The 15,549-nt window shown below is 31.2% G+C and overlaps 1 protein-coding gene across 3 annotated transcripts; it reads right to left on the bottom strand.

The window, feature by feature from the left end:
* Positions 1–424: 424 nt before the first annotated feature.
* LOC143063938 (uncharacterized) lies at positions 425–14,868 on the bottom strand. Of its 3 annotated transcripts, XM_076236395.1 has the most exons (7): positions 14,550–14,618; positions 12,909–13,498; positions 3,377–3,558; positions 2,585–2,745; positions 1,845–2,008; positions 1,312–1,351; positions 425–916 (listed from the first exon to the last, which is right to left on the bottom strand). In XM_076236395.1, the coding sequence occupies exons 2-7, from the start codon at positions 13,353–13,355 to the stop codon at positions 858–860; spliced, it is 1,053 nt and encodes a 350-aa protein (XP_076092510.1). In that variant the 5' UTR covers positions 13,356–13,498; positions 14,550–14,618; the 3' UTR covers positions 425–857. The 3 variants fall into 3 exon arrangements, with proteins under 3 accessions (XP_076092510.1, XP_076092509.1, XP_076092507.1); XM_076236394.1 differs by lacking the exons at positions 1,312–1,351; positions 14,550–14,618 and adding an exon at positions 14,848–14,868; XM_076236392.1 differs by lacking the exon at positions 1,312–1,351.
* Positions 14,869–15,549: the final 681 nt, after the last annotated feature.

The following is a 15,549-nucleotide window of genomic DNA, read 5'->3' as shown; positions in this document are numbered from 1 at the left end:
TCCAGCTTGAAGAAATTCCATCCAAAAATAAAAAAAGTTGCAGTTTGAATAATTTTAGTCGTATACTTTCAGGTCTTTTCAGGTCTTTAGTGTAACCCAAAGTGTGGTTCCAGTAGGCATGTTAGTTTCAGATGAGAAGATTTTGTAAATTGTTACAGATGAAGACGACAACGGACGACAAGTGATAAGGGGAGCTCACATTAACCTTTTGGTCATGTGATTTAAAAACAAAAGATCCCTTTTAAAACATATATGTAAAGAATACACATGTACTTATAAATGAGACAAAATAGGTTAATTTCTGCCTGGTGTCTAATGTATATTATGTTCCCACTCTCTTAGAAGAACTATGAACCGACGAATTAAACAATTTCTCATCAATTAATTGTTTCATGAGCGTTCAAAAAAATAATAAATAAAACCATTCGGTATAAAAATTTATTCAATAAAACAACAATGTAAACAAATCAACATTCTATTTTAATGTATTTACATTATAAATTATTTGATATCCCACATAAAATATAAAAACATGTGAACACAAATATAATGTTTTAAATTATATATACGCACTATCAAATGCTGATGTAGGAAGATGCCTGTTTACAATTCACCACTTCTATCATCTACATTCACGTAATGTAGATCGTAACTATCGGTATGTTGCTTTCCGGGAACAGGTGCTTCTCCGGGGGATGATATAACATCATGATATTTAATAGCTTAACGATTTATAACTTCATACTTTCGATACGCTTTCTAATATCTGCTGATATAGTTCTGACTCTATGAATCTTGGATATGAGTCATTTGCCATTAATGCCTGAATTTTGTGCTGTGCCACTTCGAATGTTTGTTTAAAAGGGTTTTCTAAGTTTGAAACTGTTGTCATCCTTGTGGTTGAATCTAAATTCACCTGAAATGTAAAACATAAATGTGAATATCACACATACTTTTAAAATGTTCTAAAATTAGTTTGTTAATAGGGAACTTTATGCTTTACATTGTATGAAATAGAAAAGGATCAATTAAAATTTACAAAAAAAACAATCTGTTTTATATATAAATCCTGATATAATTTTCAATTCGGGACAAAAGTTTAAACCAGCATGTGTCCATAGTACACGGATGCCCCACTCACACTTTCATTTTCTATGCGGTTCATTAGAACATGAAACTTGGGTTACAACTCTTATTTGGCATTGAAATTTGAAAGCTCATATCATATGGAACATGTGTTAGAAAAAAATAATGCCCCGAAGTGGGACATAAAAAACAAAAAGAAGAGGAAGCATTATCATGTCTTTCTACTTGAAACTGTTGTCATCCTTGTGGTTGAATCTAAATTCACCTGAAATGTAAAAAATAAATGTGAATATCACACATACTTTTAAAATGTTCTAAAGTTAGTTTGTTAATAGGGAACTTTATGCTTTACATTGTATGAAATAGAAAAGGATCAATTAAAATTTACAAAAAAAAAAACAATCTGTTTTATATATAAATCCTGATATAATTTTCAATTCGGGACAAAAGTTTAAACCAGCATGTGTCCATAGTACACGGATGCCCCACTCACACTTTCATTTTCTATGCGATTCATTAGAACATTAAACTTGGGTTACAACTCTTTTTTGGCATTGAAATTTGAAAGCTCATATCATAGGGAACATGTGTTAGAAAAAAATAATGCCCCGAAGTGGGACATAAAAAACAAAAAGAAGAGGAAGCATTATCATGTCTTTCTACTTGTACATACAGGTTTTTGTTTCAAAACTTGAAATTGTTCGTTGGACGGTATGGATAAATGAAACTTGACGTGGAGACTAAACAAATAAACCTACCATTTTGGGCGCCTGGAAAGCAACATAGTCTCTATATATTTTCTGTGCAAGATCCGGAACATTAAATTCTTTACAAAAACGGAATTCCTCACAGGCAATCCAAAACTCTAAGTTCTCTTCACTGAATTCGGACTTCAAGAATCCCTTGAATAGTTCCAAACCACCTGTTAACAATAAATGAACAATTAATTAATAATTTACAAGAAATTAAGACTAATATGAATGTGCCAACTTTCAGAGTTTCTGGTTAATGATTGCATATTAACATTATCAGTGATTGACATCTCGTGGCTTTTAAAATGTCGCGTTAGCACGTCTTGATGCAGTGAGTGCAATCATGTTGGTTTCTATAATTTATATATAACAAACTGTTCAGAGTTGTCTCATTGGCAATCATACCACATCTTCTTTTTATATGTTTAGACTTATTCTTATTGCAATTCACATCTAAATACTGAATTTAAATGAGTTTTATCTGATAGTTTGAGATCCATTGCTCTAAATGTCAAAAATAAGTAAAGATGATACCTTTTCATAACATGTAACTTACTGTACAGTTTGTTTTTGCTCATAGATAAATACCGTAATTTCCTAAGTTGATGTATGCGTTGTTGTTTTTGGTTTGTTTGTTTGATTTTTTTTTTTTTTTTTTTATCTTTGTGGATAGTTCATTGACAACCATACATCTTGTTTTATTCAAATTTGTCTGCTAATTTATAAAAATGACAGAAGGTACTTACTGTTATCAGTTAACAGTGATTCAAATGATTTACTCCACTGAAAGGCTTGATCATATGTTGGAATCATAAAATGCAGAGGTAGAGAAAATTTAGGAACAAGTGACGTGTCCGTGTTTCTGCGTCGTAGATTTTGAAATTTCCTCTTCATATTCTTAAACCCTCTGCAAAACATAAACAAACAAAACATAATTCTGATATCCATTTATATACAAAAAAAAAAAAAAAATAAAACCTACTTGACTTGATCAATTGTGTGTTATGTAGTTATATAGTTAATATAGTTTTACTGTTAGTTTAAGAACAATACCAACCAGACATGCCTTCATATATTTGTTTATTTCATTATTAAGATTTTTGAAACTGTCTTCAATAAGATTCATCAGCATGAACTGTGAAAAAAATATTGTCAGAATAATGGTACAAGGGTAGTTCCTCTTCGGTACATTCTCACTGTGTCTATAAGAAGGCGCATCTTCGATAAAGCTATAAGGGTTACGATCCGTTCCCCTCCTCTCCATGAAAGGAGGGGAATGAATCTGTAACCCTTGGCTAGCGAAGATGAAGAAAGTAGAAAACAAAAAAATTCTATGAATGATTCTAATCAGATATACATGAATGATTAATTTGATATTCATGATAAACTTGATATTCATGAAAACTGAAAACCTAACCACTTTTGTGAAGATTTTTTTTTATTTACATTTTCTTGTTCTATCTGGTGTTTGTTTTATGTGTCATACTCTATATGGTACAAATAAGACATCTGACGAATAGTTGAAAATGAAAACTTACGAATTTCTCGATTTAGATTTTGGTTGTGAAGTATTGGTCATAAAATCCGGAGAGTTCATCATTGCAGCATCTGCAGAACATGTTTTATAAACTCTTCTTGTTTGTTCTCTGTCTGTTGTACCATCACTATTACTTCTAAATCTCTGGTGATATAATGATAATTCCATAGCACGACTTTCCATCTGTAAACAAATAAGAACATTCATTATGATAATAAATTCAGAATTGCGAAACAAAAAAAAAAAACAAAAAAACAAAAAACAATTGTGGTTAAAGTAAATACATTGACAAAACAGACACAAGAAAGCTCGATATTGGTCTCCTTTCCTCAGTTCTAATGACGCTTTCATAATAGAAACAACTGCTTACGTTTTCTTTGTTTATTATAAACATGATTAAGATTAATTTGAAGCGCTTATAAATCAAGATGACCATGCTTAATTTGCTCAGATCGAAGCGCCTTTAAATCAAGGTGATCATGCATAATTTTTTCGCATGGAATCGTTTTTCTGAATGTTATAGATCAGAAAAATTTAAACAATTCAATTTGTAATGAACAACCCAAAAGTTTCAAATTTTTCTAACAGGGACAAATATTTGGCAGAAGAGCATGTTTTTACCTTTATATGGCTTTTTTATATCTGTATTGTTAGATTGCTGTCTCGTTGATGTATCCCCCTACATATCCCTTTATTCATACAGATAACCTGCTTTCACGCACAGTTGCTTGTTCGATTTTTGTTTCGTGTGCAGTGTTATGTGAATTGTAACAGTTGTTTGTTTTCTGAACTATTTTGACTGTGCTATTATCCGACTTTTTTTTAAATGTGTCATCATATATCTGCGACATTTTTTTTAATTTAGTGACAAAATGAAAATGATTCTTTACGCCTTATTATTTAAAAATCTAAAGAAAATGAAAATGATTGAATATTTAAAAGACACTATTTTCAACAAAAACAAATTCCTTTGAAATTTAAACACTTATAGATAGTATGCTTATAGATCGAGTTAATTGCAACAATTTCAGATTAAAAAATTCCACCGTCATATAGTAGTGGCTTGGTTTATTCTACCAAAAATAAAATAATTATAATCTTAATATCTGCGTGATGTTTACTCATACATTTCAGAACAACCAACAGTATTATTTTTTTTTTTAATTTCAATTACAACACGTTTAATGTATAAACATCATGAAGCTATGATTCATTATATTATCGTCATTAAGCTATCGTCTTGAGACATTAAAAGACATTTCGATTTAGTGTCGATTTCTTCCCGAAAACTACTTTATTTGCTGCTAGAAATAGACCGAGCATTTATTTTTGTCACGAAGTATAAGGCCTTTTTACAGAGATCACAAGTTAGTTTACCATAATGTTTTCTTGAGCTAAAGTTATGTAAATGAATACAGTTCGACGAACAAAAGAAAACCACTGTGTTGATGTTGTGCTTTTGTTAGAAGAAAAATAAAAAAAGATGTTATTGTTGTTTTTGAAAACTATGTTTTAATAATAAGATTGTGTTTACTGTGAATTATAATGAACCAGTAATTATTGATTTTAAACCTTTAAAAGCACAAAAATATCCCGAGGAAACCGAAGAATGTTGAAAACAAAACAATTATGATCGATAAATGTATAAACCTATTTTTCGTTTGTTTTTGTAGTGCCGAACATGGTTGAAGTAAGCTAATAATGTTCCATTGTTTACATATGAGAATGCTATTTATGCGTATTTGACAATCATCATCTACGATAGTCGAGGCCTACGATCCAGTCCCCTCTTCGTAACCCTTGGCTACGAAGATTGGCATTCATACAATCATTAAAACTAGAATCACAAAGATACTTGTTTTTGGTAAGTAAATTTAAGTAAGGTATATGTTTGATATTTTAAACATTGACTGTCCAGCAGCCAATATTACAGTAAAAATATGATGCCGATAAACCAAAAGTTTAAAAAAGGGAACATTTATGGCGTCAGTTTTACATAATTGCCAAATGTTCAAAAAGATTTTAAACAGATATCGATTTAATTTTGATTACATTAAATGCAAGTTATCTTTAAATATGATTCTTACCTTAATTTTAAATTTACATAATGAATATTATTTAAGTCTCTTGTATTTTGTCTAACCACCCTCCTAGATATGATTATACTAACATGTAAAACCAATACATTTGTTGCCAAGGATCACAAAGAAATTGGTATTGTTACAATGCCAAGATGGCATATTTATGTAGGAAAATTGTAGCTTTACTTCTCAAGTCTGGTTAGCTGTAGGACAGTGCAATGTCACAAAGAATGACAAATGTCTGTTTTGTTTTGGCAAAGGCATTGCATGAACTCATTGTTTAATACCGTTTGACCTCAATTATGTACCAAACGCCTTCAGTAATTCATTACACAAGTGTGTTGTTCATTTTTGGACGTATTGCACAAGACAGCATTTGTAATAATTTGTTTACAGATTTCCCAGAAGAAAAAAAATGATGTATGCACGTGTGAAATAACCCCTATATTTTCGCTCCTCTGTCACCATACTATAATAGATGTTGTCAAGGAAGCTGCATAAAGTTAGAATGCATAGTTACGGATACAATGTCTTGCATTTTCTACTTTATTTGCATTAAAACGTAGTGACAATAGACTTATGATATCATAGAAAAATTGAAATATCAAAAATATGCAGCACGTGACAAAATAATAATGACGTTTCACTCTTCAAAAACACGCATTAGTGAACTTAATTCGTTTTCGGTCTTTTCGTTTAATATGTTTCTACATTCGAATTCTTAAAAAAAATTCCCATATATACATATTGCACATATTTGGTTGATCCAAGTAGAAGAGGGTTCACATTTCTGTCGAAAATTATACAAATGAACCATTACTCTAGTTCAGGGAAACAATGCGCATGTGCAAGATCGATCATGATTTTGCGTTATCGACTAATTAGATACGAGATTTGATAAACTGGGGGCATTATCAGTTCATTGATTTATCAGATCGGCATCGTTATTACTGTAGTCAGATTAATGCATACTTTATTTTCACATGCTATGGCAAACGAAAATATATACAACATATGACAAACAAAAGACAGCAGAGAACAGAAGTTACAGAGTATACAATAATATTATGACATTATATGTGATCTAATTTTCCAAGCGGCTGCATTTGAATAAAATTATATACGCACAGATCTATACGTTGGACATGATAAAACAAAATGAAATTCGTCCTCCAAAACATTCATATTGCAACATATACAAATTCTATTTTCTCTTTGAGTATTCAGATAACGACCAACTTCAACATTTAATCTAAGTGTGCCGCTACGCAATTTTGTTAATAAAGATACATTACAATGAAAACCTATAATAGGCGAGTGACTTTAACCATAAAATTAAATTTTTAATGCACCTACCTAACACACGGCTAAATTATATATCATTTGAAAGCTACACATCTGTACTATCTGTTTTGCCCGGTCGTAAAAAAATCGTACGGTGCAATTTTCGTCAAATCAAGATCAAAGGCCAAGGACGAATAAGTGCATATTTTCTAAGATTTCAGCCTGATTGCATAATATGACTTTTATATACTAAATTCACATATGCAAACAATTTAAACTTTTAGCAGAGAGATTAATAGTCATTATTCAAATGCATTTTTAATATTTAAAGCGTGTTTTTCACAGAGAGTACATGTTTCCTGAAATTCGAGTAAAAGTTAACAAAATGTGTGAAAACTCACATTTTTCTTTCTGGTGCCAATGCTAATCAATTAAAACTGAGTAAAACCCTGTAATGACTATCAAAGAAGTTTTTGACATCATAAAATTTCCTAAAATTATGCTTACTTTTAATCAAACAGCAAATCATAACAACTCATACAGTTGCCCAAAATACCGCCATCTGCGAAAAAACAGCTTTTAAGCATTTCTTCCTATTTAAACATTGTATGTGGTCAATGTAAGATTTAATAAACAAATTCTTAAGAATCTGAAAAATTAAGAGTAAAAAATATGTGCGCGAATTATCTTATTGCTTGAAATAAAGGGGGTGAAACTAAGAGATTGCAATCTGCATTGTAACTACCAGACTGAAATAAACATATTTCGACTTTTCTAATTGTTTGATTTGTAACTTCATTATAAATATTGATGTAGTGAAAAGACCTTTTATTTATTTAATGTGAATTGAAAATTTAGACCAAAATAAATAGAAAATAAATTGATGAAAATTGAAATTTCAAAGAATTTCAAAAACTAGTAAACACATTACAAAACTTGACTACTTGATTGCTTAAATTGCGTTGTTCATTGTTTACATGCATTAATTCATCAAATAAGAAGACTTTTGAAGAAAAAATATCCATTAACACACAACGATTCTAGTTACAACTAGACTTCCTGAATAGCTTGAATGACTAGTTCATTTTTCATACGAGGATGACTTCATGCAAGAGTTTCTGATGACGACTGAAAAGAAGCTATCATTATCTTGAAACTTCACTTTCCATTATGTAGATGATGTCATCTCACTGAATAGTGTAAAATTTGTGACAATGTTGGACTCGTATTTTCAATTGAAATTGAAAATAAAAGACTCAACATATATGGTTTACTCTATCACGTATCTTGAAATCGATGATGAGAGTTGGTTGAGAACAAGTTTTACGACAAAAGAGATGAGCAAAAAACAACCTGTAAAAACACCCCATACTAGCTTACTACTATAAAATTTTCATTTCTATGTAACAACATTATAGCAACGCCTGCATATCTATACTACTAAAGGAGGAGACCGATTTCATTGAGCCTCAACTCCTCTGAAATAAAGGCAACTATAGTATACCGCTATTCAATAGTCATCAATCGATTTACTAGTAACTGAAATAAATCCGGGTCACAAAGCAAAAACTAGGAAAACGCATCAACTATAAGAGGAACACAACGATATAACAGAAATGCATAACTCCTACAAAAACAAACGCCAACATACAAAAAAAAACAGATCATTCGATACCAACTGCCATATGCCTGACTTGGTACAAGACATTTGAAGAAAAATGGTGGTTTAAACATGTTTTAAACCAGAGTTCAAATGCAAAGTTGAAATCATCCCTTTGAAAATTTCATTGCGCCACTACGAGTTGGTTGACAATTATGGGATATCTGTTTCGCCAGATGACGACTGATAGGTTCCATCGACGTAACCAAATTGCCGTCATTTCTGCCGTGAATGTCATCAGCCGAATAAGGCTTGGCACCGAGTTAGGAAATACATGAGCCACAAGACGGGTAAAAGAGAGCCGTGATGTAGTGGTTAGTGCATCGGACTACTAACACAAAGGTTCCTGGTTCGATTCCCGTTCCGTGATGGGACTGAATTTTCGGCTCTTCCTTGACACCATTTGTGAGTATGGTCTTGAGGAAACGATGAAAGTCCGTCGGAAGGGGACGATAAATGGCTGACCCGTGTTAAGAGAGAGCCATATCTCTTGCACGTTAAACACACCTTTGTAGATTTCGAAAAAGAGCAGGCTAATGCCGCTACAAGGCAGCATTCGCACCCGCAAAGTGGAAAGCGATTAATTTAAGTTGAAAAGCTTGTTTCCCAATCCACTATAAATAAATATGTTTAAACTAAGACGGGTGTCACATGTGGAACATGATCTGCCTACCCTTTGGGAGCCCCTGAGTTCACTCAAATTTTTTTTTTGGGGTTTGTGTTACTCAATCTGTAGTTTTATATGTTGTGTTTTGTATACTGTTGCTTGTCTTGTTCGTTTTTTGCCCGTCTTTGTCAGTTCGTTTTTTAATTATGAGTTTGATGTCCCTTTGATATATTTCGTCACTATTCAAGTAGTAAAAGGTTTAAAATTATAGATTAGTATAGCTAAATGTATCATGATAACGATTTATTTCTATATATATATATATATCACCGTGAGCAAATTAAGTTATTTTCGCGGATATTTGTCTTATTGCGTTAATCTTCTTCACTTTACTTACGATTTTCATTACTGCAAGTTAATGTCTTTAAAGTAAAATAATACCAAAGGTACAATCAACATCTCAAACCATGAATCAAATAAAGTTAATTAAAACCATGAACAAAATAAAATTAAAGTCCAGTAGACGAAGGACAGTCCAAAAACACAGCATACCATGAAAACGAACACTCCTAAAACAGCGAATGATCTTATGAGGTCAGGAAGTGTATTTAACTTTTTCATTTTGTTATTTCACAACTGCTTATAGTGTTTTACCTACACAATGACATGCATTTGTATTTTTAAAGCTTATGTAAAAAATACTCAAAGCATCTTTATTCAAATAATTAAAGCGATTAAACTTCTAAACACATTTAATATGACTTACTATAACACGATTTTAAACTAAATAAGAAGCAGCCGCATTTTATTTAGTTCGTTTACATCCCGCTTTAGACAACCAAGTGTTTCTAAACAAGGTTACTTATTTCAATGTTGCCTACGATTTAGTCGCAAAGTAATGTTTGCATTTAAACATGATTACAAAAAGTAAAAAATTTTGACTTCGTAAAAAACATATTTTAACCTCAATTACCTCGCATATGTTCTTTTCTTACTTTAAATACCCCTTCTTTTATTATGGAAAATCATTTTCCTCCCTGATATTCACAATTAGCGATGTGCTATTTTAACATAGATTAACAAAATGATCGCTATCTGCAGATGGCAGATTTTTGGGCAACTGCAAACCCTTCAATAGAAGGCTGTTCCATGAACAATAATTAATAATTGCATCTTAAAATTACAAAACAAATATTCCTTGACCTAAAACATATACATTTGTCTATTTTGTTAGCATACAAATATCGATTCCCCAAGATATATTTTGCTTTTTGAATACTTTTTCATTTTTTTTAGGATTTGTGATAAATTTCAATTTTCGGGAAATATTGCGCATCGAATCTCTTATTTTTTGTTTGATTTGGAAATTATGTATCATGTTCCATAAAGTTCATATGATCTTTTGGAAAATTTTATGGTACAAGAATTAGAAAATGGCGTTTTATTTAGTAATCGCAAAAATTGGAATGTTTTGTCATGACTTTTGACCTTGATTTAACAAAAATTGCACCGTACGATTTTTTTACGACCGGGCAAAACAGAAAGTACAGATAAACAGCTTTCGAATGATATATAATACAGCCGTGTGTTAGGTGGGTGCATTAAAGTCGTTAACTAAGCGTCTTTTTGAAATAAGTCACTCGCCTATAAGTATCTTTCAAAACCAAATACTACTTTATATCGTTTATAAATGTTACATTCTTCTAAAGCTGAAGATTCCACTGACATATTAAAACATACTATTTTGACCGTTATGTTAATTAATCTTAATTACAAAATGAACGGTTTGATATATGTCACCTGACTTTGAGTGTTACCTTCAAGCAAAAATGGACAGATTCATGCTGTGATGTTCACTTAGCAGATCGTCTGTATATTCAAGAAGGTACGTACGGGTGCTATTTCATTACCATATCTGAGTAACTGATCTTAGGTCATAAAAATAAAAGTCAATCAACACCTAGGCCATACGGTATCATAAAGTTTTACCTATAAACTATTAATCTCACCAGGCGACAGTTAGAGACAATTAATATACCCTTAATAATCGTAATCATGTTCTGACAGTTAGGTACCATTAAAATATATGTTCAAAATGCTAGCCCTGATTGCATGCGTGTATTTACATAAATTTTTTGTGCTTAATTTAAATGCATCGGATATTGACACTTTTTGAAAGGAGGGGGATCTGGGTCGTTCAGCATTTTATTTTGATATATTGTGTAGCATACATAATATTGTATACAGAATATCTAGTTAATTTCAATAAGATTTATTAAGATCTTAAACAGAAAAAAAATCTTTATATTTTTTTGTTGTATCTTCAGAAAGTAAATTTTCACACACACACACACATATATATATATAGTTTGGCATTTGATTACATACTTTTAATGAACAGTTCTGTCGTATATTTATTTTTGTGTCAGAAAATTCACGTTAGTAGGTAGAAAAATGATACTAAATGCGATTTATTTTTGTTATACTACAATTACTATAGAAAAAAGACCCCCCCCCCTAGACAAAAAGAAAACGATTATTGTCGTCTTGTCGAAAGTAAGGAGGTCTTTAAGATTTATGAGTGAAATAGCTGCCTACTTGGATCTTTTGACATACATCCTTCTTTTTGACAAGTTTCGCGAAAGCGATACTTAGCGATGCTAGGTTCCGTCGTCAGCATTCACGCTATCTAATTCAGCATTTAGGTTCAGTCTGTGGTTAAAGTTTTGTTTTACATCAAAATCGTTGTCAAACATAATGGAATTTCGGGAAATTGGGAGATTCTTTATGTCCAAAATACAGTATCCAGGGCAAAATTTTGCAAATATTTATTTTTTTGTCCGTATTTTACTACTAGATGGACTTCGTTTTTCCTGAACAGTTAATTTCATGTTTTGTCTGAGGTTAAAGATTTTCGTGCAGTCATCAATAACCGTTTTGTTTAATCGTCCAGTTGCAAGTTAAATGCATATCCATGCAGGTCAAGATCATGATAATGATATATGAATGTTGAAACTATTTTGTTCTACATTGCGCTGGACTTTCTCTCGTTTGCTAAGATTTTAATTCCATATGACGATCTGTAGCTGTTTGAATTTATGGGAACTTATTTCATTATGGTTTGAACAATGAACGCATATATACTGTACCAAGGTTTAACGGTACAATATTGAAAACATAACATTTATGAAACCATGATGTTTATTTTTTATTGAATACATCGCATAATATCATTCATTACGACTATGTGTTATGACCAGCAACAACTTTTCAAAAAGCTCCGTCTTACATGACAATCATATGGTTTAGGTTGTTTATCTATATTCTCCCGAAAAAAAGCTAAAGAAAATAAATTATGTAGTGTCACCATTGTATGATATACTGTTTTGGCAATTAATGCAATTACGCCAGCATGTTTCTGGAAATTATTCTCAATCGACAAAAAATTATATTTCTGCACATAAACTTCTTCAAAGTTTTTAACAGCTTCCAGGGACTTGAAGGACCTCATTCCTTCTTTATCAAACATTTCGTTTTGGCTATTTGCAAGCAGTAATTTCAAATTTTTTTTCCAATTTTCTCCCGTAATTTTTAAACACTATGTCCTGAAATTTTTCAAAATATTATTTATTTTACTTTATTACACATAAACATAAACAAACAAACAACAGATGACACTCAACGACTTCACATGTAAACGGGAAAGCGGCAGGCGTCTAATAAACGCCTATTAACTTGAACACCGAATATTGATGTGTACCATATATGACTTTGCCCCCAGTCCAAATCTCGCATATTCTCGCATGAATTTTAATCAAACGCTTGACCCACTCAGAATTCTAGGTCGCGAACAAGCTTTCCCTGAACTAGAGTATTAAAATAAATTAAAAAAAGCACCTACCGTATCTCCATTTTGACTTGGATCAGAGTCAACAAATAGTGCATGTGCAGGAATGTCATTGGTACAACCATCACTATGACTCCGACGTAATGGCCATGTTATCATTCTTTTAAATCGTCTACGTTTGGATTCTTTGTCTTTCTTCGTGTAGCATTGTTTAGTATCTACTGACTTTGTGTCTGAATGAAGGTCAAAGTTAGATGTTTCGGGAGAGGTATCACAAGTAAATGTTACTTTACTGTCTTTAAGACCCGATGAAGATGAAGTACTGTCAAAAGATAACTCAACTGCTTCATCAATGTCAAACGAACTTATTTTTCCCGCACTACTTTTTCTGTCCATTATTCTTTTTCTCCAATTCTTTGGTGTTGATTTTTCCTTTGTTTTTTCACAAGAAACTGTGCACTTGTCTTTCATTTCTGTACACAATTCTGATTGTAGTTTCATTACTTCATCCCCTTGTTTTAAATCAATTGATTGTGATTGGTTTGTGAGATCAAGTTTTGGTGAAGACAGATTTCGAGCGAACTCTTGCAAGTCTTGGTTCAACTGTTAGTAATAGGCGTTGAGGGTTTGTCCAACTGTACTCCCTGCAAAACAAAATATAACTATTATATTTCATATTTAATTCAATAACTTTTTAAAAGTAAAAGTCTTCCATTCAAATTTCAAGTACATTAAATCAACACCAAACTGCTCGTTGATTCACCAATGCTGGTGATGCTGCTACTGTTAAACAATTATAACTAATTTTAAAATTATATTTTTGCTTGCTTTTAACAAAAAATGTTTTAAAAATTCTGTTTTTAGTGTAAGCATACACAATGTGATTGATTTGAACACCTACACCTTCTAATTTTTTTAAACGCATACAAACCTCTTCGTTTCCAAAAACGCAATAAAGTATTCGATACAAAGCCTTATTCCTATTCTCCATATTCACGTCCTTAATATTATTATTTTGGTTTTAATTCTATTCTTGCTTCTTTGTAAAAAGAACCCTGCTAAAATATTGTTTTAAAATCTTAAAAAGTAAAAATTGTCATACAGTCTCTAACAGAGTTAATGTTTAAATTAAAAAGTTTTTGACTTTATATACGTATCTCCGAAGTGTTAATTTTAAAATAACGTCATTAAATGTGTTAGTGAGAATCCAAGACTTTGAAGTAAACAACATATTTCATAAGGATATCAATTGCAGTCTATTTATTCCTTTCAAGTAATGAATAAGTCATGTCGAACATACAATAACTTTGATTTCTTTCCAAATTAGGTTTTTAGAATTTGCGGAGGAGAGAAATAACTCCAAACTTCAAAACTGGTAATAAAATATGTTTTTCCATTTATGGACACATTTGAATGTGACTGAGTATCATAGAAAATAGACGAAAGATCTAAAAAGAGGCCATAAAATTCTTAAACAGAATGGAAACTGACAAAAAACGACCAAAATAACGGAAGACATTACTCGTTTTATAATTTTCGGGAGATAAATATGTTGATCTTTTGAAAGTTGTATGTACTTTTTCCCTTTTAAGAGAGTTACAAGAAGCGGCTTCATTAGAAACATTATATTAAAGTCACAAATATTTTATTTTGAAAAATGAATAGGATGATATTTGCAGCCATTTTAGAGCAGACCTATTTTTCTTCATAATGTTGTCACTGTTCTTGAATATCATGAGAGATATACTGGGAGATAAACCTTTCATAAAGGGTAAAAAAAAGGAAATAAAATAAACAATCATAGTAAAAAAACAAAAATAAGATAGTGAAAGAACGAGAAATGAATGAAAAGTGTATTGACATTATTTTTTATTATTAGTTTTATTTTCCACGGACGTGCTTTTTTCAGCATGTCAATGATGAAATAATCTAAAGAAACTGTTTGAAAAATAAATAATAAAATTTAAGTATAATAATTAATAAATAGACAAACTTGCCATATTTCTACATCAGGAAATCAAAGTTTGAATATATAAGAGGTTATTGGAATCATGTATATCACTACAAACCATTAAAGTCTGAAATGGCCTATATCTGTAGTCGACTGTACTGATTTTTACTCGACCAGTCTGAATTGGTCTGACTTTTACTTGACATTACTAGACCCCAGTCTGAACCATACTCGACTGTACTGAATCGTACTTGACCCTTACCTTTGCCGTTGAAAATAGTCTGAACTATTACTCGACCAGTCTGAAACAGTCTTAACCCATTCTTGATCTGTACTCGACCTATTTGTCCAGTCTAAACCATACTCAACCAAGGGTCTCAACAATACTCGACCAGTCTGAACCATACTAGACCAAATAACCTCTACTTTTCAAACTGTTAAAATAAATTTCTTTTTAACTGACATATATAACAACAGCCAACAAAATTTATAAATTGTTTAACCTTATATTAGAAATATATCTATTATTATATTTAGGATAAAAAATAATATATTATTTATAATTGATATCAAAAAGAGATAAAATTAAATAAATAAATAAAATTGTTTTTCTGAGTAGTGGTGAAATATAACGTAAAACCTCTGCTTGGGCAAACTCATAAATAAGACCACACCTGGTCACAGGTATTAAATTCTAAATAACATTTATTCAAAATTGCAACAACCTGTTTAACTTAAAAAAAC

The sequence above is a fragment of the Mytilus galloprovincialis genome, chromosome 2 (assembly GCF_965363235.1).
Source record: "Mytilus galloprovincialis chromosome 2, xbMytGall1.hap1.1, whole genome shotgun sequence".
Lineage (NCBI taxonomy): Eukaryota > Metazoa > Mollusca > Bivalvia > Mytilida > Mytilidae > Mytilus > Mytilus galloprovincialis.
This window is presented reverse-complemented; position numbering and strand designations above follow the sequence as displayed.

What these genes read in the sequence shown, in the direction of transcription:
- LOC143063938 (XM_076236394.1), bottom strand. Translation starts at nt 13,355, where the DNA reads ATGAAACTACAATCAGAATTGTGTACAGAAATGAAAGACAAGTGCACA. An exon ending in ATCACTGTTAACTGATAACA is followed by an intron (nt 2,009 to 2,584) that starts GTAAGTACCTTC and finishes TATTGTTAACAG; the next exon opens with GTGGTTTGGAACTATTCAAG. An exon ending in CTTTCCAGGCGCCCAAAATG is followed by an intron (nt 917 to 1,844) that starts GTAGGTTTATTT and finishes TTTACATTTCAG; the next exon opens with GTGAATTTAGATTCAACCAC.